Source organism: Rousettus aegyptiacus, unplaced genomic scaffold (genome assembly GCF_014176215.1).
Source record: "Rousettus aegyptiacus isolate mRouAeg1 unplaced genomic scaffold, mRouAeg1.p scaffold_m13_p_8, whole genome shotgun sequence".
Taxonomy (NCBI): Eukaryota; Metazoa; Chordata; class Mammalia; order Chiroptera; family Pteropodidae; genus Rousettus; species Rousettus aegyptiacus.
The window spans coordinates 28,918,399-28,941,004 of NW_023416311.1; the positions used below are offsets into that span (position 1 = coordinate 28,918,399).

Genomic DNA, 22,606 nt, shown 5'->3' on the forward strand with positions numbered 1-22,606 from the left:
GCTATCATTTAGAATCAAAGGAGAAATAAGGAGCTTCCCAGACAATAAAAATCCGAAGAGTTTTATCACCACCAAACCAATATTACAAGAAATGTTAAAGGAACTTCGTTACGAAGAAAAAAATTAAAACTATGAATAAGAAAGTATTACAAAGAAAAACAATTCTCACTGACAAAGGCAAACACATAATAAAAGCAGTGGATCGACCAACACTAAAGCTAGTACAAAGGTTAAAAGTCATAAATAGGATGATCATGTGTAATCACAAAGGTAAATTAAAAGATATACACAAGCGCAGACACATACACACAAAAGAAGTAAAAAATAATGACAAAAACATAAATGTGAGTGGACGAGTAAAAATGGTAGTGATTATGGAATGTGTTTGAACTTCAGCGAACATCAACTTAAAACTGCTGTAAACATAGCTTGGTACCTATGAAGCACATGGTAACCACAAACCAAAAATATACAAGATAAAGAGAAAGGAACCCAAATAACACTACAATGAGTCAACAACACACAAGAGAAGAGAGCAAGAGAATAAGAAAGGAACAGAGATGAACTACAAGAATAATCAGAAAACAATTAATGAAATGGCAATAACTACATACCTATCAATAATTACTTTAAATATAAATGGATTAAATGCTCCGATCAAAAGATGACTCAATAAAGAAGTGATATATTCATACATACAATGGAACATTACTCAAACATAGAGAAAATGAAGTCTTACCATTTGTGACAACATTGATGGACCTAGAGGGTATTGGGCTAAGTGAAATATGGTGGACAGAGAAAGACAAATACCATATGATTTCATTTATAATGGACTCTAAAGAACAAAATAAAAAAACAAGCAAGACAGAAGCAAATTCATAGATGCAGAGAACTAACTGATAGTTTCCAGATGAAAGGGGGGTTGGGGAGCTGAGTGAGAATGGCAAAAGGATTAAAAAGTACAAATTGGCAGTTGCAAAATAGTTACAGAGATATAAAGTACATTTTGGGGAATACAGTCAGTAATGTAATAACTATACATGGAGTCAGGTGGGTGCAAGCCTTATTGGGGTAATCAATTTGTAAATTATACAATTGTCTAACCACTATGCTGTACACCTTGAAAATTTTTTTAATTAAAAGAAAAAGAATTTAGGAAGCCAATAATATCACTTGGTTTCTAATGAAGCCTAGCTTGAAGAATGTGGCTAAGATTTGTGATTAAATGAGTTTGTTAACATTCTTTCACCCTTTCCCCAGACCCAGCCTTGGGACAGCCCATCTGAGAAAAGGTCACAGACCAGAAGCACCTACTCATGACTGTTGTCTCACACTGCCCAGAGCAGAGGGAGAAGAAAAAGAAATGTGAATCACAGTGGGTAAAGCCTTTTAATAGTTCAACAATTATTCAAGAGATTTAGACAAATCACTGTCATTTACTATTGCAAATGTGGGAAAGAGACAAAACCCATGAATGATACCTAGTGGAGATCTTGCCACAGGAGAACGCAAGGATTGGGGAATGAGTGTTCTTACCAACACATCTGTGTGACCTCCTGTGATACTGTTATTTATAATTAAATATAGATATATATATTTGATCTTTGTCTTATTTCTGGTACAGAGCTCCTAAAACACTTGGAATTCTTTAAGTGTTGAAAGCATTAAAGGTGCCTTTTGTTAGGCTAGTGAGTTGACTTTTGGAATCACCTCAGATTGGAGAAACAATGTGATTAGAGAGTTGAAACTCAGTCCTTCTACCCCCACCAGACACACACTTCCAGGGAAGGAAAAGGAGCTGGAAGTTGAATCAATAGCCAGTGGCCAATGATTTAATCAACCATGCCTATGCAATAAAGTTTCCATAAAAACAAAATAAAACAAAAACAAAAACAAAAACAAAACAAATAAAAGGACAGGATTCAGAGAGCTTCTAAGTTGGTGAACCAGAACACTTCCGTGTTCCACCATGCCAAGCCCAAACTCCATGGAGACAGAAGCTCTTTTGTTCAAAACCTCACTTTATGTATCTCTTCATTTGGCTGTTGATTCATATCCTTTAATAAACTGGTAATCTAGTGAGTAAATGAGTCTCCTGTGTTCTGGAGCCACACTAGCTAATTAATTGAACTTAAGGAGGGGGTCATGGGAACTTCTGATTTATAACCAGTCAGTCAGAAGTACAGGTAACAACCTGGATTTGGGATTAGCATCTGAAGTGGCGGACAGTCTTGTAGGACTGAACTTTTAACCTGTGGAATCTGAGGCTATCTCTTATCTCTGGGTAGATAGTGTAAGAATTGAGGTGAACTATAGTACACCCAGCTGGTATCAGGGAATTCCTGGTGTGGGGAAAAACCTACATATGCACATTGGAGATTGATAATCAGAACACTTACCCCCTTGCGGAGAGAGTTTAAAATCCCTTGAAAGACTTCAAAGGGGACCTGAATAAAAGGAGAACTATACCATCTTCATAGATAGGGTTACTTAGCACCGCACAGATGATAATTCTTTCAAAGTTATCTAATATGTTTAATCTTAAATTTATAGAGCAGAATTAAAATCTTTACATAGCTGAAAAAATATTGAAAAGTAAAAGTAAAAGGGGACTCACCCTACCAGTTTTTAAATATTTTATAAAGCCATGGTAATTAAAAAAAAATCAAATGGATACTTGTGCTGCGACAGAGAAGTAGGGCAAGCGAGAGCTCAGAATCAGGTCTGTGTGAATGCAGCTACTTGGCATAGGAAAGAGGTGACACCGCAAATCATCAGGGAATGTCCAGTTTGTAGATAACAGTTGGGAAAACTGTCTCACCATATGGAGGAAATACCTTGCTAGATCCTGTGGGAGGCTGAATAATGGTCCCCCAAAGATGTCCATGTCCTACAGAACTTGCAAATATGTTACTTTACATGGCAAATGAAACTTTATAGATGGGATGAAGTTAGGGATTGTAAAATGGGAAGAGTCTTCTGGATTATCCAGGTGGACCCAGTCTAATCACATGAATTCTTCAAAGTGGAGAAACTCACTTTGTGGTCAGAGAGAGAAAAGGTGATGTGATGGCGGAAGCAGAGGATGGAGTGATGTACTTTAAAAATGGAAAAAGGGCCCACCAGCCAAGAATGTGGACAGCCTCTAAAAGCTGGAAAATACAAGAAATCAAATTCTCCCTGGTACCTCCAGAGGAGAACAGCCATGGTGATACCTCAATTTTGGACTATAAAATAATAAATTAGTGTGGTTATAAGCCGCTAAGTTTGTGGTAATTTTTTGCAGCAGCAACAGGAAACGAATATGGATTTCTAACTCACTATATACAGAGGTGAACTCCCAATATATCCAAACCTAAATGTGAAAAATAAAACTATAAAACAGAAGATGATGTAAGAGAATATCTTTGAGATTGTGTAGGGAAAGACTTTTGAACTGGCTCTGGAAAAACACAAACCATCTATGGAAAAAATTTCTGTTCCACAAAGGGTATTGCAGAGGCAAGATATGGATGTCTAGCTAAAAAAAGACTTGCAATGTCTGAAATTGATAAGGAATTAATATCCTATAAACTCTTGTAAATCAATTTTTAAAAGACAAGTAACTCAAAGAAAAATAAGCACAAATTAAGATAAATTGGCTAACAAACATTTTAGAAGATGCGGTGGTAATTGGTAAGATGAATTGAATAACAACCATTTTAGAAGATGTCATGGTAATTGGTAATTTTGCACCCACCCAACGGCAGGACTGGGGAGGAGATGCGGGAAGTGGTGGGAGTGGAGACGGGTGTTACTATTCCGAGGAGCCAAGGCAAAGCAGTCAAACTGAGTTGTGTGGAAACCTGATGACCCACTAATGCCACTCCTAGAGAAACTCTTCATGGAAAAGTCTTAAAAATCTAAACAATAACAACAACAAAAAAAATCTAAAAGAAAAAGACAAGATCCACAGGACACATTTATACATATAATTTTAAAAACACTTGCAGAGATAAAACAGAACAAAATAATTTTCAAGGCAACGTTAATATATTAAGGTATAATTAATGTCTATTTAGCATACTAGAGTGGCCACTGATGGAAGAGGAGAGAATGTAGGCATGGGAACAGAGGGACAAATCTAATGAGAGGTGAGACTTGGCTGGACTGTTAACTGTGGGGTGATCCGAGATGTTTAATCAACTCAGGCCACTGCACCTGAGGTCCAGTTAAAAGTCCTCCGCGAGAGCAGTCCTCGCACTTTGGAGTATTAGAACCCCTTAGGCCCCATTCTGTGTCAAAGAGCTTGAGCTTCTGGGTGCTTTGATGATGATTCTGATTCTTCCTCAAGTCTGAGAACATCTGTTCCAGGAGAAGAGCTATGCTACAGGTTAAATTGTGTCTTCACTCCCCCATCCCCTCCCCCGCCACCTCCAATACCACAATCCATACGTCGAAGTCCTAACCTCCAGGATCCCAGCATGTGACCTTATTTGGAAATAAGGTTGTTGTTGATATAATTAGTTGAGATGAGATCACGCTGGAGTTAGAGTAGACCCCTAGTCTAGTATGACTGGTGTCCTTATAAAAAGAACTAAAATTTAGACAGACATGCACAGAGGGAGAAGACCACATGAAGATTAAGGCAGAGCTATTAACTAGGGAACACCAAAGATTGCCCACAAACCACCAGGAGACAGGAGAGAGGCATGACACAGATTCTTTCTCATGGTCCTCAGAAGGAATCAACTCCCAACACTCTGATCTTGTACTTCTAATCTCCAGAACCGTTAAAGAATAAATTTCTGTTGTTTAAGCCACTTAGTTTGGGGTGCTTTATTACAGCAGCCCTAGGAAACTATGACAGGAGTCAACCCCTTCTTGGGGTATGTTGGAGGCCTTAATCTGCTTCCTGGTGAGTGAGTCTTGGAGGTATCAGCTAGGCCTGTGGGGCTGTTCCCGAGAATAGTTTACCCATCTGGGTTCCCAGCTCAACCGCTCCAGCATCGAATCAAGAGTCTCTTGACTACTTGTACCAAACCCAGATCTGAGTATTCTCAATACAGGTCTCTGCAGTGCAGATAGCCCCATCCTGGTAAGAGAGGAAAATGAGGAGAAAACAGCTTAGTGCTTGAGTCCCCCACCCACCCACCCCCCACCCCCACCATCCTCCCCGGAAGGTTTTAGCTCAGCCCTGGGCGTGAGAGTGCCCAGGAATATCCTCTCTCTCCCTCTGTCTCTCTCTGTCTCTCTCTCTCTTTCTCTCTCTCCCCATCTGGTCTACCCTGCGGCATAGAAACAGACACCTCCAGTGCTGTTGAAAGAGGCCTCCACCCTCCCTAGGCAGACGAACTTTATCCTCGTGTATGTGTTGTGGGGGGAGCTGGCTCTGCTGGTGGTGTTGGAGAGGAAGCATTCTGCTTTCCTTAAAGTTTGTTCACATAGTGGCTTTCAAACTAAGCATGCCAGTGCAAACCTACCCTTTTCTAGCTGGGCAACCACAGGCAAGCCACTTAGCTCTTCCAGTCCTCAGCTTCCTCTTTTGCAAATAAGGAAATAAAGGTACTTCCTCATGGGTTGTTGTGAGAATCTAATAAAATAAAAGTGTGCTTTCAAGCTTTTTTCATCTGGCGTATGTGAAAAATGATTGCATTGGTTATGCTGAAGGCCAGAAGTTACCTGGAGATGGGGCACTAGCCTCTGGCAAGCCTGCTTTGTGGTTGGAAGGGTGGAGTGTCCTCTCTCCGCAGACTATAACCCTTTCAGGGCACACTGAGTTGAAGTGCCCAGGTTGGGAAGATATGAATTAATGCATGTACATGCTTGGCACCAGGTGTTGCATATACCAAGGGCTCACAAATTGTTGAACTGTGACTGTGATCTGGACAACTTTAGAGGTCTGGAGGTGCCACCTAACAGGGACCCATCAGCAGTCTGTAACAATCACGGAGAGCAAGCATTATCACCAAGCATTATCTCTTTCCCAAAGATTCAAATTTTAGTCCTACAGAAATGAAGGTAGAGGGAGGGCAGAACCAGCAGGCTGCAGTTCTGTGCCACAAGCCAGAGCTCCAGGGGTTCCTGCAGCCACCCTGTAAGAATCTCGTGTCCTACCGCCAAAATCAGCGCCAGTGAGTTCTGCTCATGCCTGGCACACCCTGCAGAGGGTGAGTCTGAGAGGCCTGAGAGGAGGTTGCTGATGGCCAATCTTGAATTTTTAACCTGGTCAGTGCCCGCCCTTCAGGCAGTACACAGTGAAGAGCACCCTAGCGTGGCCCACCATCCTTCCCCTTGCTCCTGGCTTCTCTACCACCCATGCTCATGTTTCCCCACTCTCAGACTTTAGCCTGGTCACTCTGATCCACTCTAACTTCCACTGTCGGGCGACAGGGTGTTGCACTTGTTTTGGGGGGGTCTGCTGCTCTATAGACTTCTCGGAGCCCCAGTTGTTTTGATCTTAGCCGACATCAGTCTCTGGGGCTCCACCTTGATGCTGGCTGACCTCTTCCCCAACCCCCACCCCGCACTGCCTCCCACCCTTGGCTCTCTCCAGGAAGCACTGAGCTAATCAGGCTGATTATTGCCCAGGTCCAATTCCACTTTCCCTGGCTATAACACAGTAAATTTCCTTGCTGCTTGGCTCCCTGTGAGCCCTGCCTCTTGTCAGGCAGCCTGACTTAGGAAGCTGCCAGCCCTCACCCCTCCCTGCCTGCTGTATCATCGCAGATGAATCAGGTCTGCCCGACCCTAGGAGTGTCATCTAAACACCATCGCCAGAGTCACATCACCCTCAGCAGGAAAACACAATGGTCATGTCTTTCCAGGTTCAGTCAAATCTCTGGAGTTCTAAACACTAAGACCCTTACTATTTTCCAAAAGACTATGTTCTAATCTGTCTGCAAGAGAGCTGAATTTTAGAGGCTACTTTGGAAAATTATTCTCCTTGTCTCTATACACTGTGAGGGCTGGCTAGTGACATCAGTCTTAGTTCATCACTAGGAAATGGTGCTTGAACTTCCAGCCCCATCTCCAGGGTCTCTGGGTAACTAACTGTAAGTGACATGAACAGACCCAGAGAAGGAAAAGGAGGAAGGTCAGATGCCATATTTACTCCAAAACCCAGGGCCTCCTGGGATGGAGAAAGAAGTTCTGCTGAGCATTTTTTTGGTCTTGATCTGAGAGAGAGAGAGAGAGAGAGAGAGAGAGAGAGAGAGAGAGAGAGAGAGAGAGGGGCTTGGCTGTGAGAGAAATGAAGAAAAGAGGAAGCCAGAATATACAAGCGTCCATGCATGCCCTGCACTAGATTCTGTGGCCCCAGAACAGGGTGCTTCCACCGGATAGGAGATAAGCATGTATGAAGCAATTAGAGAAAAAGTAAGAGTTCCATTATGATGTATAACACAAGCCAAAAAGGCCAGAGAAGGATGGGATGCTTTTAAAAGCTGTGGCAATGAGTCTTGATTCAATTAAATTTAACGAGCATTAATAGCATCTTCTATGCACAAGGCACTGTGTTAGGCGCTGTAGGGATACAGAAGGGAAAAGAGCCCCATGCTCATCCTGTGGGGATAGATATGTAGGGAAAATTATGAATGTGATATAAGAAGTATATATAACTGTGTTAAGGAGTGCTCTGGCATAAATGTTTATGTTCCCCCTCAAAGTCACAAGTTGAAGCCCTAACGCGCAATGTGATGGCATTTGGAGACAGAGCTTTTGGAAGTTAGGTGAGATCATAAGGGTGAGATTCTGGTATGACAGGATTAGTGTCCTTCTAAGAAGAGACACCAGAGAGCTTGCTCCACCCCCCACCCTAACTCATGTGTGTGCAAAATAAAATAAAATAAAGCAGTCATGTGATAACACAGTGAGAGAGTGGCCATCTGCAGGCCAGGAAGAGAGCCCTCACCAGAATACAGTCTTGCCGGCACCCTAATCTTGGACTTCTAGCCTCCAGAACTGTGAGAAAATAAACATCTGTAGTTCAAAACACCCAGTGTATGGTATTTTGTTATGGCAGCCTACCTGAGTCGATTAAGACAGAGAGACATAGATGACAGAGATTAATTGTGAAGGGTTATATCAGAGAGAGCTTCCTGGAAGAAGTGGAATTTTGTTGCAGAATGAGTCAGGTTCTAGAGAGGAAGGTGTGGGCTGAAGAAGCAGCTGAGGGGAAAGGGTGGCATTTCGGCAGACCACGCAATGGAGAGATGAGGGAGAGATGGAACCAGGAGGGAAGGTGGACCCCAGTTCCGGGATCCTCAAAGACCACTTTGAGGATTGCAGATCTTGCTTTAATAAGAGGGTAGAGGCATCAGCGTTTTGGAGCAGGTGGACATCATAATTAGGAAGGATCCAGTGGTTGTGGCAGAAAGGAATAATTGACAAGGTGGCAGACCACAGGGAGAGCAGCCATGAAGCAGACAAGGCAATGAGCTGAGCCAGAGGTGATGGCCCTAAACAGACCCGGGCTCCAGGCAGGAGCAGCACTGAAGGAAAAGCCACAGCACAAGGAATTGCACAACTGAGGGTGACGCAGGTGGTCAGAGGTGATCCTGGAGTCATGGTTTCCAAATCCCTCTTTTCCTTTAAGCCCTAGCCAGACCGTCTTCTCTGTGCCTTGATGAATCCACCTCCAGACTTCTTTGTGCATCTCTGAGCATTTAGATTTCTCTGTTTCTACAAAGTGACAGGGCCTTCCTTTCATCTAGCCTCCAGTCCAACCCATCACTCTTCTAGTGTTGGAGAAGAAAAATAAAAGAGACTTAAGAGAGAAGGGCTGTGGAGAGAGAATTGTGAGAAAGAAAGTTGACGTAACAATAACTAATGTTTTCTTTCTTTCTTTCTTTCTTTCTTTCTTTCTTTCTTTCTTTCTTTCTTTCTTTCTTTCTTTCTTTCTAGAAGTTTCTATGTGCCAGGCTTTTCCCCAAGGACTTTACATGTATTCGCCCAGTTAATCCCATAGCAGCCCCATAGGGAGGGCACATAACTGATGATCAGGAACACTGACATGACTGGGGACTCCCTGATTTATAGTCCCAGCTTTATACCCACTGACTGCATGATCTTGGCCAAGTTACTGGATGTCTCTGCCTCAATTCCCTTATCTGTATAAAGGGTATGATGATAGTTTCTACTCCACAGTGTTGTAAGGAATAAATAAGTGAGTTAAAATAATACAACACTTAGAATAGTGCTTGGCACAGGTGAGTGGTCACTCAATATTCACAACTGAAGGAACTGAGGTCCAGAGAACAGTTACTTTCCTAAACTCACCCAGGTAGCTGGGTAACTGACCCCAGTGTTGGACCTGAGCCAGCTCTGCATTTAGCCACACTGCCTCTCCATGGAGCAGATGTGAGAGTGAGCAGGAAGAAGCTAGGGTGGGTAATGAAGTTTTAGACCAGATGTGAGGTCTACAGCCCTTCTATTTTTATTTATTTATTTTTCCCCTCTTTAATATCCTCACCCCCCCAACACACACACACTTCCAACCCTGACCCATGGATGTTGCTGTTTCCCCTTAAGAACTGGATCTCTGAAGGCGGGGTGTCCCCTTCCATAGACTTGGGGCATGTACCCCGGGCCTGGCACAACTGGGGCATGGTCCATGGCTCCACTGGGGGTGTGAACCCAGGACCTTCTGCATGCAAAGCAGACATACTAACCACTACACTATGGAGCCACCCTTCTACAGCCCTTTTAAATGCCCCTCCCATGGCCAATGATGCCTGAGCCTGTGGGAAGTACTTCTTAAGTGAAGATACCTATATTTAGCCCATGCTATAGACTAAACATTTGTGTTCCACCAAAATAATATGTTGAAACCTAATCCTGAGTGTGATGGTGTTTGTAGGTAGGGCCTTTGGGGGAGGTTATTAGGTCATAAGGGCTGAGCCCTCCTGAATGAGATTATTGCCCTTATAAAAGACACCTAAGAGAGTTCCCTTGCCCTTTTCACCATGTGAGGACAGAAATAAAAATAGCTGTCTGTGAACCAGGAAGCAGGGGCTCACCAAATCTGTCAACACTGTGATCTTGGACTTCCCAGGTTCTAGAACTATGAGAAATGCCTGTTGTTTATAAGCCACCCAGACTGTGGCATTCTGTTATAGAAGACTGATCAGACTAAGACAACACAGTTTTAGGAACTGGAGTTTTGAAGGCAAATATGGAATGAACCAAGTGAAGGCTAAAGATCTCTAATAGTGAAGGCCAGAAGGGAAGGGCTCTGAGAAACTGAACGGTGCCTGCAGATGTTCTAAGTGTCCGTGAGGGGGCAGCAGAGCCTAGGCTGTTTCTTAGGTTAAGGTTTAAGGGGTTGGCCTGTGGATGAGACCTTGCAGAACAAAATGAATCCCAAGCTGCATGGCAGGAATAGTAATAAAGCATTTTAAAAATGTTAAAAATGATAGTGATGAGGGGAACTTTAAAAACAACCCAGTCCTTTTTCAGTAGAAGGCAAGACTGAGTCCAAATGGTCAAATATAATTTTCCCAAATTTAATCCATGGAGTTAATGGGAAAGCTGGAAATAGAACCCAAAGCTCCATCATTTCAGATCTATGGAAATAAAATGGAGCCCATTTCCAGAAGGAAAATTTGATTCTCTGTCAGAAGGAAGCGAGTCCCTGTGTCATGTGAACAAATAATTGTGTGTGGGTCCTGCTTCATGGCATCCTCAGTGGCCAGCAAGTGATGCCAAGGAAGGTCAGGGGATGGCACTATTTCTGGCTGCAGATTTCTCTTTTGTCATCTGGAGGCCAAATTCACCAGACCCTACATCCTGAAGGAGAGGAGGAGAAAACCTAACAGGTAAGAAACAGGAGCTTGTACAGGGTGTTGACTAGGGAATGGTATGGGAACCATGAGAAATTTAATGAAATTGCTTTTGCTGTTTTTAGTTATTAGAAATACATATGATTATATTGACTAACAAAAAAGCAGAATCTGTAGATAAAAATAAGAACTTTAAAAATATTTACAATTCTATATACTCAAATCAAAATGCTGTGTATTAAAAAAACGTGTTTTTGATGAAGGGGGCATGCAATAAACCTTACAAGAGCATTTTGTGTAACGTAAAGTGCAATCCAGTGTTGGATCCATCACCGCTGTAAACCTGTTGATTAGGATGCTGTCCTTGGTGCTGAAGGTGGGCACGCAGTTGCACGAACATCCCCAGAATAAACAGGAGGGACAAGCTGAGATTATGACAAGACCATAAGAGCTCCCATGGTGTTTCCATCTTAGAGATGCTCAGAACTGTGGTCTCTTTCCTCTTCCTCCTTATTTCTCATCAGGTTGCTGTGGAATGCTCTCAATGGGGGAAATGTTCTGCCAAGCTCAGCTGAACTGAGGTCTCCTCATTCCCAAACTCTACAGGTCTATATGAAATTGTCTTTGCCTTAAACCGATGTCATCATCACCTCAGGCCTCTGAATTTTGACCTGGAAAAAGAGACAAAACCAGTTGAAGGTTGGCTCATCAGGAACCTGGAATTTGGAAGCATAAGAGTTTTGGGACAGGGGAAGCACTCATCTTAGAACTTATTCTATTACTTGGAGTCTAGTACAAATCAACTGTGTCCCTCTACCATACCCTACTCCTGAGTTAGGTATGTTTAAAGGGGTCCTGGTTAGGAATTTCATCTTTACAAAAAGATTCTCTCTAGAGAACATAGTTGCCTGAAGCCAACCACGCTTCTTGTGAGATGTGAATACTTTGAGGGTATTTCTTTTTCTCTCAAATATCCATCCTGTTAAAATAAAGTTAAAGTGGTAATAAAGGAGTGGCCGCCCCTTACCAAAGTGACCTATCCTGGTCTCAATCATAGTGGGACAACCAGACATTGTGTGCCTCTTGAGGTGATACAACACCATTATCTATGGTGTATACTTAACAAAAAATGGTTAAGCTGGGCATAATCAAACCTCTAGACCTAATTTCCAGTGTATAGAAAATACAGATGATTGAAGGACAAGTTAAATCACACCATGAAGAAATAATTAGACAAATCTAGAATGTGAGACAACCTTTAAGGCAACCATCTGAGACTCCTAAAAAACCAATATATTTTTTAAATGTAGGAGCCTGTTGTAGGTTAAAAGATCAAAGAAATACAACAGAAGTCAGTGAGTGAAATTTGTAGTATTCACATTTAAGAAACTAATAATAAGAGATGTTCTTGAGTTAATTGGAAAGTGGATATTGGTTGATATTGTAAAATTATTATCAAGTTATTGGATGTAATAATAGTATTTTGAGGTATGTACTGATGTATTTAGCAACTAAGTGTCATAATGTTTGAAACTGACTTCCAAATGGTTCAGCAAAAATTGATGTGTATATACATTATATTTATGGCAACATGTTAAATATTGTTGATCTAGATGAGGTATATAGATATATACTGCACTATCATTTTGACTTGTATGTGTGTTTGAAAACTGAAATAACTAAATAAATTGGTCACTAAAGACATACTTAAAAGTGCAGAAGCAAACCTCTAAGCCTGAAGCTTCAGAGGTCTAGGAAAGGTAGATTCCACAATGCTGCTTATCTCTCCTTCTTCCCCACCTACTGCAACCCTGAATTGTATCTATTTCCCAGTAGTGTAGGCCTGGATGATCACCTTGACTAACAAAACATAAACATGACTGCTTTCCTGAAGATCCTCTCATGGTAGGAAGGGGGATGGGGTCTCAGGGAAAGGGGAGGTGAGACTCTCATGCAGGCTATTCTTACCTTTGTGTTAGAGTCTATGTGGTCCAGGGAGGGCTGGAAGTTACTATAGATGGAGTCCAGTTGCGTGAGGTCCTCTTTTTCTAGACAGAGAAAAAAACCCACAGAAGCAGATGACTAGGAAGACAAGCTCTCATTTCTCCCTCTAATCCCAACCAGTGCAGGGTGAGGGGTGCATCCCCACTTCCCAGGAGACTGAAAACTATTGCAAATATGAGAGGCTGCCTAAATTGTCTGACCTAGACAAATGGTTTGATTGCTTCTCAGAAAATGTGAAAAATCACATTTAAAAATTCAACAAAGAAAAACCGTAAGTGCTTTGCAAGCAGCTTCTCAAGTTCATGAAGTCCATTAAGGTTTGGCCTGGACTGGGGCACCCTTTGATGGCTTTAAGATATTGACTTTCCCAATATATGAAGATATGGCTTTTCTTTCATCTAGGGCTTTTATATTGTTTTTAAATTAAGTTTTATCATTTTCCACTGAAAAATCTTAAACATCTTTTGCTAGATATATTTCTAGGTACTGTATGGAGGGTATTTTCAAATTAAGTTATCTATTTGCTGCCGTGCATAGAAATACAATTGACCTTGTAAAAATTGATCTTATATCTGGCAACTTTGCTAAATTCTATTAATTTTAGTGATTTAACATTATTTTGGGTTTTATGTAAGACAATCACATCATCAGTAGATGATGGATTTTATGTCTTTCTTTCCAATCTTTAAATACTTTATTTTTTTATTATACTGATTAGGACAATGATTAATTGAATTAATGATAGAAGGCATCTGTAACTTGCCCTGGTTCAGTGCAAGGGTTGGCAAACTACTGCCTGCAAGGCAAATCCAGCCTGCCACATATTTTTATATGGCCCACAAGCTAAGATTTTTTAAAAGTAGTTGAAAAAGTTTTATTGGAACACAACCATACTCATTCATTCATTTATATATTGTCAATGTCTGTTTTCATGCTTCATCAACAAGAGTTGAGTAACCATGACAGAGATCATATAGCCCACAAAGCCCAAATATACTATCAGACCGTTTGTAGAAAAGTTTCCCAACCCCTGGTTTAATTGAATGATTTTTAATGTTTTATCACTAAGAATGGTTTTTTGGATTTTTGTGTGGATACTTTTACCAGGAAATGGAAATTCTATTCCTAATTGGATAAGTTTGTATGATGAGCAGTTATGGATATTTATTAAATGTTTTATTTTGTATCCATTGAGGTGATCATATTTTTATTTTTGTTCTGCTAATGTGGTGAATTTATGAATAGATTTTCTAATCTTGTGCTAACTCTGTTTTCTAGAATAAATTCAACATTGTGATTTTTATAACTGCTGGCTTTGGCATGATAATTTTCTGTTTAGGATCTTTGTATCTATGTGCACAAGATGGTTTCGTCTTTAAATTTACTTTCTTGTACTGTCTTTGTCTGATTCTGTACATTTATGGTGGGCTCATAACATGAATGGGAGAGAATTTCCCTTTTTTACCAGTCTCTGAATGAGTTTGTATCAGTCTCTGCTCTGTGACTGTTTGGTAGAATTCACTTGTAAAATCATCTGACCCTGATTCATTTAAAAAAAAAAAGTTTTAGGACTATTCTGATTTTTAGAGATTTGCCTAAGTTTATAGATTTTTTTGGTTGGAAGATGTTCATAATAGTCTCATCTTTTAAATAGCTGCTGCAATCATAGTGATGCTTCCTTACTCATTCCTGATACTATTTGTATCTTCACCTTTTTCTCTTCATTGATTGTAAGTGGAAATTAGACAATTTCATTATTTTCATATAACTAACTTTTCATTTGTTGACTCTTTTTATTGCATTTCTACTTTCTCATTTGTTGATTTCTGCTCTTATCTTCTTTAAACATATTTTTTATATCTGCATTCTTTGAAGTTATTTTGTTCTTCTTTTCCCAACTTCCTAAGTTGAAAAGTTAGCCCGACAAGTTCCAATTTTTCTTTTTTTCACCAATACAAGTGTTTTAAGGATCTATGTTTCCTTCTGAGTACAGCTGTAATGCACCCCACATATTTTGATACCAAGTATTTTTATTATCATTCAGATCCAAATATTTTCTAACTTCCATTATGATTTCTTATTTGGTCCATGAGTTATTTACAAACTTAAAAAAATTTTCCAAAGGTATAGATTTTTGTTTCTGTTTTCTAGAAATATTTTTGTTATTGTTTTCTAACTCTCTTGCATTGTGGTCAGATAACATAGTCCGATTTAAAGTTTTTTTTTTAATTTTTTGAGACATTTTCTGTTTTTGTGTTTGGTGATTCTTACAAGTTTTCCATATGGTTTTGTAATAAATGTATACTCTCCAGTTATTGAATCCAGTCTGTCTATGACAATTTTTATATTAAAGTTGTTATTTATTTTGTATGAAAGTTCTATATCCTTGATGATTTTTTTCTGCCTGCTTGATCAATAAATTACTAAGAGAAGTTTTAAAAAAAATCTTCCACCATGTTGGTGGATTCATCAATTTTTTCTTATAGTTTTGTCAATTTTTGCTTTATGTATTTTGAATAGGGCACACAAGTTACACTTGTTATATATTCTTAACAAAGTAAACTATTCCCCAGTAGATATCAATTATTTTTATCTCTACTAAATCTGTAAGTTTTATTTGCCCACAAAGAGTATAGTAATACATAGAACAATGGCTTTTTGATTAGTATTTCTCTATTCTGCTTTTTTCCATACTTTTGTTTTCATCCTTTCTCTCCTTCTATTTTTTATGTGCCTTTCATCCAAAATGAATATGTTTTTTAAAATCCACTCCTCTATTTGGAGTGTTTATCTCACTTATATTTATTGTAGTTATTGATATAGTTGGATTATTTTCTATTTTGTTTTGTGCTATTTTGTGCTCTTTCTTCTTTTGCTTCCTCTTTCTTGTCTTTTTGTGGATTGATTAAAATGTTTTCCTCATTCCAATTTCCCCTTCTTTAGAATTTAAAGAAAACTTTTAAAAATGTTCTCCTTTCATTTTTTTTCCTTTTTTATAATTTAATGATTTGCTTTCTAGACATTTTAACGTGTACATTTAAGTTAACATAATCTATAGTTAATCACTTTATGATCCATAACCCACCTGTTAATGAGCTCACAGTCTCCTAGGCATTTATGTGTTTTTACATAGGCATAGTTTTGTGCTCTGGAGAAATCTATGATCATCAGATAAATGGTGACACCCTCTGTCCTGCCCCGTCATGGTCTAGTTATGCTGTGCCCATGCTTGTGCCCCATCCAGGGACTTGCAGGGCCAGCGGTGGTTGCAGATGTCGAACCAAAGATTTTGGAGATGAAAATGCTTTTCCTCTTTGCCCCTTCAAGCCCTCCCCCCACATGCCTCCTATGTGTGTCTCCACACTTTGAGATATGTCAAGTCCACTGAGGATTTCTAATACCTTCACGGATGTCAAAGCCAATGTTTTGAAAGGTCCCAGGGGCCGGTTCACCACCCTCTTCATGCCACTTGTACAACTGAGCCACTTTGGACTTTTGCCTGTTGACAGAAACACCAGAGAGACCCCATTATGTGTGGAGAATGAATACAAGGACCTGGGGATTGACTTTGTCCCTGCTTTCAGCTCCCCCACTGTCTACTCAGAGGGTGGAATAATTAAAGACAAGGATGGAATGATTCAAGATCAGACAAGGAAGAGGTGGTGGCAGTGGCTCACCTTTTCACCTCTCTCCTGGAGAGGAACAAGAACACCAGGAGGATGATGAGGACGACCAGCACCACTGCACCCACTGTCCCCAGGAGTCCATAAACCAGGCTCTTCTTGATTCTGACCTCACAGGTTTCCCCACTGTACCAGTCAGTATCTGTGACCAGGCAGCTGAGATGGAGAAAAAGAGTGGTTAGGGAGAGGGAGCCATCTAGAGTCAAGGCCAGCCAATGCCTGCAGTCCCTTAGCCTCAGAACTGGCCCTGACCCTTTGGGTGCCTAATGAGAAGAAGGTGAAGAAGAGATTGCTTGCGTGCAGAGCAAGAAGTCTCAAGGGGATGAACAGAGACAAAGTCTAACTTCTATGGGTGGGCCTTGAATAGACCCAATACCCAGCTTTAGGTCTTTAGGTTTCAGAACCCAAGACCTAGAACATTTGGCCCAACTCTGGAGCTTCCCTGGGCTGTACCCAGGAGCTTGAGAACCCAATAGAGACTCTTACCCACACATTAACTATTCTCATTTTCAGCTTCCCTCTTTATTAGTAAGAATAACTCCATGCCTGACCCAGAGCATGCACTCTACCTCTTAAGGAACTCCTCCTCCCTAGAGATGCCTTTTCTAAACCTTGTTTCTTTCCTCCCCTCGAAATCATACAAACTCCCTTTCCAGGAAGCCTTCCCAGGATAATTACTCAGGCCTTTGCATATGTGTGCCTTCTTCCCTAATACCTGGTGCTCCAGCTAGTCTCTCTTTGGTTTAGTTTCAGTAGGTAACGCCTTTTTTTTTTTTTTTGCTTTTGTACTCCCATAACTCGGCTTTTATAGGCTTTTCATTCTCCCCATGTAGGCATGAGATCTTCTATCCCCATTTCACAAGCAGGAGATGTTGGCCTCTCCCTGGGAACAATGCTCTGCCCACTTTGTCTGACTGAGAGATTCCTGAGGCTGGGTCCCTTCCTTCTGCTTCTTCAGGGCTTGACACTATTCTCAGCCTTGCTTGACACAAACCCCAGGGAAAGGAGGGCAGCTACTGAACTATTCTTAGCCCATTCTGGATCTAGCCTTGGGGCTCTGGCCATGCATGTCCTTTGTGGATGGCTGCATTCAGAAAAGTTCAGGACCTACTCCATGATCTTGACCTCTAGTAAAGTCTTAAGGAAGTGGGGTCCCCACAGAGGGCAGAGAGGAGAGCTGCTGGGCTAGGGCAAGGTGGCAGGACACTCACTAGCATCGAGGGCCACTGCGTTCCAGCTTGCATGTCCCAAAGTTGCAGTTCATGGAGGTATTGAATCCAGGCATGCAGCGAGTGATGCAGTATGGTCTCTGGTCCTTGTACTGCACAAAGAAGTACTCAGCAAAGTCTTTCCCAGCCTTCTCCCGGCATTCCTCTGAGGAGGCACAGAGACATGCCATGATTAGGAGGCTGGAAGCACTGTCTACCAGCCTCCCTGCCCCAGGACTTCTTGGGTCACTTACCTTCAGGGTCGTATGTAATCCAAATGTTTTGCACCTCGGTGGCAGTTGAGTTGAAGCATAGTAAATCTGTGAAGGAGACACATAAAGCCCCTGAAAAGCTTGTTCAGTAGGGAGGCTCAGGTGTGTGTGGGGGGAGGGCATGGGGCTGTGTGTGGGGTGGTGGAAACCAAGTCCCTGCAAAGAGGAATGCCAGTCTTCCATCCAGCTCTCCAAAACCATGGCTCTCCAAGTGTTCTTCTCCTATACCTGCCTTGGCCAAGATCCCCATACTGCTCATTGTATTGAGAAACATCTACATTTAGTAATAAGCGGCTCATCCTCATTTTCCTACAGATTCAGGATGCTTCTGCATCTTCCTTTCAGAGCATCTTGGCATCTGCGCATTAGAGTGACGAGCTTTGGGACTGCTTCCTGAGCTATCAGTGTTCTCCTGCTCCCCCCACATCTGTTTTTCTCCCCTCCCCCACCTCAGACATGACACAGCTTAAAGATTCTTTGAAGGTCCCCTCATGCCCCTCTCGAGAAGCCTAGGAATTTACCTTCACAAGTATAATTTCTTATTATTTGCTCTCGGGTTACATTCATGATTTTTTCCTCCACCTCCTTAATGACCTTCTTGAAAGTTTCCTTGTATCCTGGGGTGAACGCGGTGCTCAGGATGACATCATGCTCCACCACCACACTGCCAGAACTGAGGAGAGGGGAAAAGATATCTTTGGACACCCTCCCAGGTGGTAAAGGGTGCTCACACTTTCCCAGGCAGGCTTTGCCCTCTCTGCCCCCACGGGAAGGCAGAGCTAGGGGATGAAGGTCGAAAATGGAAACCCAATGTCTACTGGATAAAGGCTTCATTCTAGGCACAGTGCTGGGCATGTCACCGTAGAACTCATATCACCTGCGCCTAAGATCTTCTACAAAGTGGAAGCCTGAGGGAAAGATCAGGGACGAAGATGGACAGAGGGATGGCACCATGGAAGAGATCATTCTTAAGACGTTACTAGATGTATTTAAGCAGGAGACTGGGCAGCTGCTGACAAGTTGTCTTTAGGGGGAGGAGGTTGCACCAGGGACTGGATTCATGAATTGTTACATGGTCAGTTGGCTACAAGAGGTCTGTGAGCTTTTTAAGACTACATGCAAAAATTTAAAGGTGCATATGTACATTTTTTCTACTCTCACAAGTTTCTGTCAATTCTTAAAGGAGTCCCTGACACCAAAAAAGGTTAAAATTCTACTCTAAATCTCTCCTTACTCTCTTTTGAGGAGTTAGAAGAAGCCTCAACATGCTCACAGATTCCCTTTGCCTCCTTTCTTTTTCCTTAGCTTCCAGTCCCTGACATTCTGAGCAAGAATGACTTTCATGCTGTGTGCTTTTCCAGAGCCCTCAGAGCCCAGCTCTCCACCTATGTACTGGAGGAGGTGGAGATGAAAACCCTGGATGCCTTCAGGCGAGATCTTCAGGCAGGACCATAAAGAACACACTCAGTGCCGGCTCAGTGCCTCACCCACAGAAACTGGTCTCCCTCTCTTGCCTGAGAAATAGAGGCAGAAATAGAGAAAAAGGTTGAAGACTGGCCCTGAAGAGCCCTCCCCAAACCACAGAAGCAAAAGAGAGACCCCTATGGGGTCAACACACGCCAGTCCTTGAGGGGAGTTTTCAAGTCAGGGAGAAAAAATGCTGTAGTCTTCCAGGGAAGCTGAGCTACTGAAGAGCAGACATGCACTGCCCTGTTCTGAGCCTTCCCCAGCACCTATTGTTCATGTATCCCTGGAGGGGGGTTAGTTAACCTCACATGGTTTTACATGGGGTGGCTTTTCTTGTGAGAAAGCAATTTCATACTAGAAATAAGGGAGGAAAAAAATGAAGGCTGGTAAAGAATTTTTTTCTGTACTTTTTGTGCAATTTTTTCCCTATTGGTTATAAGTTTCTTTTGAAAATTATCAATGGTGACTCTGTAAATCATGAGAAAGGGTATCTTCCTCCTGATCCAGAGGAGGTGGAGATACCCTTGTGAGCCCCATTGGCCAGCACCATTTAAAGGAGTTCATGAAGTTGGAGTCAATAACAATGTAATGATTCTGTGGGGGCAGAATTCTATCCTAGGTGAGCAAAAGTGAATACAGGACAGTTGTGGACTGGGACACATTTCTTGGGAGTTTCCTTTGCAAGCTAAGTTATTCGGCTTCATCAATGAAGACTAATGGGGTGTCTTCTGCACAAACTGCAACCTCCAGGTGTTCTAGTGTGTAGGTATCTTGGCTCTACCACTCTATAAATGACCCTTCAGGCAACTCACTACGTCTCTCTAAGTTTCTTCACCTACACAATGGGAATAGCCCTATTGGCCTCACCCACAGGATGGTTATGAGCTTTCAACTGGGAAATGTATGTGAAACTAATTGTTGGAGGGTGTAATGGGCTGAATTGTGTTCCCTCAAATTCATATGTTGAAGCCCTAACCCCTCGGTACCTCAAAATGTGTCTGTATTTGGGGATAGGGTCTTTACAAAGGTGATTAGGTTAAAACGAGGTCATTAGGACCCTAATACAATTTGACCTGTGTCCTTATAAGAAGAGGGAATTTGGTCACAAGAAGACACACCAGGGATGTACATGCACAGAGGAAAGGCCATGCAAGGTCACAGTGAGAAGGCAGTTGTCTGCAATCCAAGGAGAGAGACTTCAGAAGAAACCAAGCCTGCCGACACCTTGATCTTGATCTTCCAGCCTCCAGAATCAAGAGAAATAAATTTCTGTTGTTTAAGCTGCCCAGCCTGGATATTTTGTTACGACAGCCCTAGCAGACTAATATAAGGAGCATAGTTACTATTGTCTTCATAATTATAGCTATTGCTTCCACTCCAAAGATTCCTTCCTGGGAGTCCTGGATACTCACGTCAGTCTTATAATGTTGACCCCTCGATACTCAGGGATTCCGTAATAAACTTCGTCCATCTGAAAAGTAAGGAGGCCACTGTGTTATTCCAGAGACCCCCACCTGGGGGGCTGCCAGGCTTTTATGTAGAATCTCAGGAGGGCAGAGGATGGATCTTTGGGATTGCCCAGTTCCCACCCCCAGCTGACAGTGGCACACTGTTCAGAGTAGTCCCTTCTCAGAGAGCAGTCCTACCTCCTGGGACCCTTGGGAACCCTCAAGTGGAACCCTGTTTTATCTTTCCCCTCTCCCCCTAGCAAGCCCTGAGGAAATGGTGAGCTGAAAAATTCACACAACCCTAACATGGCCCTCATCTGCTTTCTTAACCCTTGGAGACTCCTCCCTGGGAAGAACTGAGTGGCCATGGGGACTTGCTCTTCCAGGGCTACCTGTTTTGTGAATGTCTCATTGAACTTCTGGAACTGTGGAGAAGACCGGTTTTGAAGCTCTTTGCTGAAACTCTCACTGGTCACTGTCACAGTCAGTTTCACCTGGGCAGAAACAATCTTTGGCGGAGGACCTGAAGGGTTGAGGCAACAGCACCACTTACTGAAGGCAGCACCCCCAGAACTCATACCAACAAGACCAACACCTCCAGCAACGGTGCCCTGGGCTGGGCAGGGGAGTGGCCTGGGTCCCCCTACCCCCAATCTCCATTCAAGTCTCACCAGAGTGCCTCTGGAGAGATGCGGATACATTGTATTCCTCACGGCTTTGGGATGGAGCCCAAGGGACCTCGGATCTTATACTTCATTAGGGAGCTCTATATACTTTTTGTATTCTGCTCCATCATATAATTATGTATTTTAACTGAATATTATGGTAAAATTCTATACTAAATTTGTGTTTTGTTCCAAAACTATACCTTCTTGATTTATTCATTTTTAATGTTTTAATATTCTTACCACTAGGTAAAATGGTTGCCCCTGGAAGAGCTCATATTCCTAGCCAAGAAGGAGCTTGAATGGGTGCCCAGCATGGAGGCTGGGCCCAGGTGTTGGGAAGGGAGGGCCATGTAGTCTTACTTACTCATCTCAATGCTCGACACCACTTCCTCGCACTTCGGCCCCTGATAGAGGTTGGTGCACAAACACTTGATCCCATCCCAGGAGCCTCCATTCTGGCATACTGGGGTCCGGTGCTGGCACCGATCTCCTCCAAAGCCAGAGAGGCATTCACAGGTTTTTCCATTCCATGTCCCTCCATTGAAGCAGGTCACTGAAAGGGACAAGTCCCCGCTCAATCACGCATATTTGCACAGCACTTTATAGTTTGCAACATTTTCACAGACATAGTCTAATTTTATATTCTCACGAGACCTTGGATTGAGCAGGACAGTTAGTATCATCCCTCCTTTACAGATGAGAGAAATGAGGTGGTGAGAGGCTAAAAGACTTGTCCAAGTTTCCATGTGGAAGCAGACTTGACCTGGTCGTGGGTTCTATTTCCAGCATGATTTACTTTAGCCCCAAAAAGCAAGGAAAGAGAAATCTGGTGTTGTGAGAGGTTGGGGCAACACAGTTAGGACTGTGGATGAGAAAAAGGGAGACAGAGACAGAGAACCCAGGGGAACTTGACCCATCTGGCATCCACCAAGCTTGGGAATAAGCATTTACTTATCCCTTCAAAGCTTGCGTCAGAAGAGCTTGCCCTGAAAATTGTTGCCATTGTGACTGCTCATGATTTCTTTTTTATTTGCTGAGACATGGAGTTTGAGGGATGCATGTAGACTTAGTTTAAATAGATAAGAAGTGGTTA

The 22,606-nt window shown here is 42.2% G+C and overlaps 1 protein-coding gene and 1 non-coding gene across 2 annotated transcripts; both read right to left on the bottom strand.

Annotated features, from left to right (window-relative positions):
* Positions 1 to 9,596: 9,596 nt before the first annotated feature.
* TRNAA-UGC lies at positions 9,597 to 9,670 on the bottom strand. Its single transcript has one exon. It is a non-coding gene; the product is annotated as a tRNA-Ala (tRNA).
* Positions 9,671 to 11,346: 1,676 nt separating this feature from the next.
* On the bottom strand, positions 11,347 to 22,196 carry MUC17 (mucin 17, cell surface associated). Its single transcript, XM_036225909.1, has 11 exons — positions 22,163 to 22,196; positions 21,878 to 22,066; positions 21,238 to 21,368; positions 20,810 to 20,868; positions 18,452 to 18,603; positions 17,913 to 17,978; positions 17,662 to 17,824; positions 16,445 to 16,606; positions 16,169 to 16,266; positions 12,732 to 12,811; positions 11,347 to 11,434 (listed from the first exon to the last, which is right to left on the bottom strand). Exons 1-11 carry the CDS (start codon positions 22,194 to 22,196, stop codon positions 11,393 to 11,395), a joined length of 1,176 nt encoding a protein of 391 aa, XP_036081802.1. The 3' UTR covers positions 11,347 to 11,392.
* Positions 22,197 to 22,606: the final 410 nt, after the last annotated feature.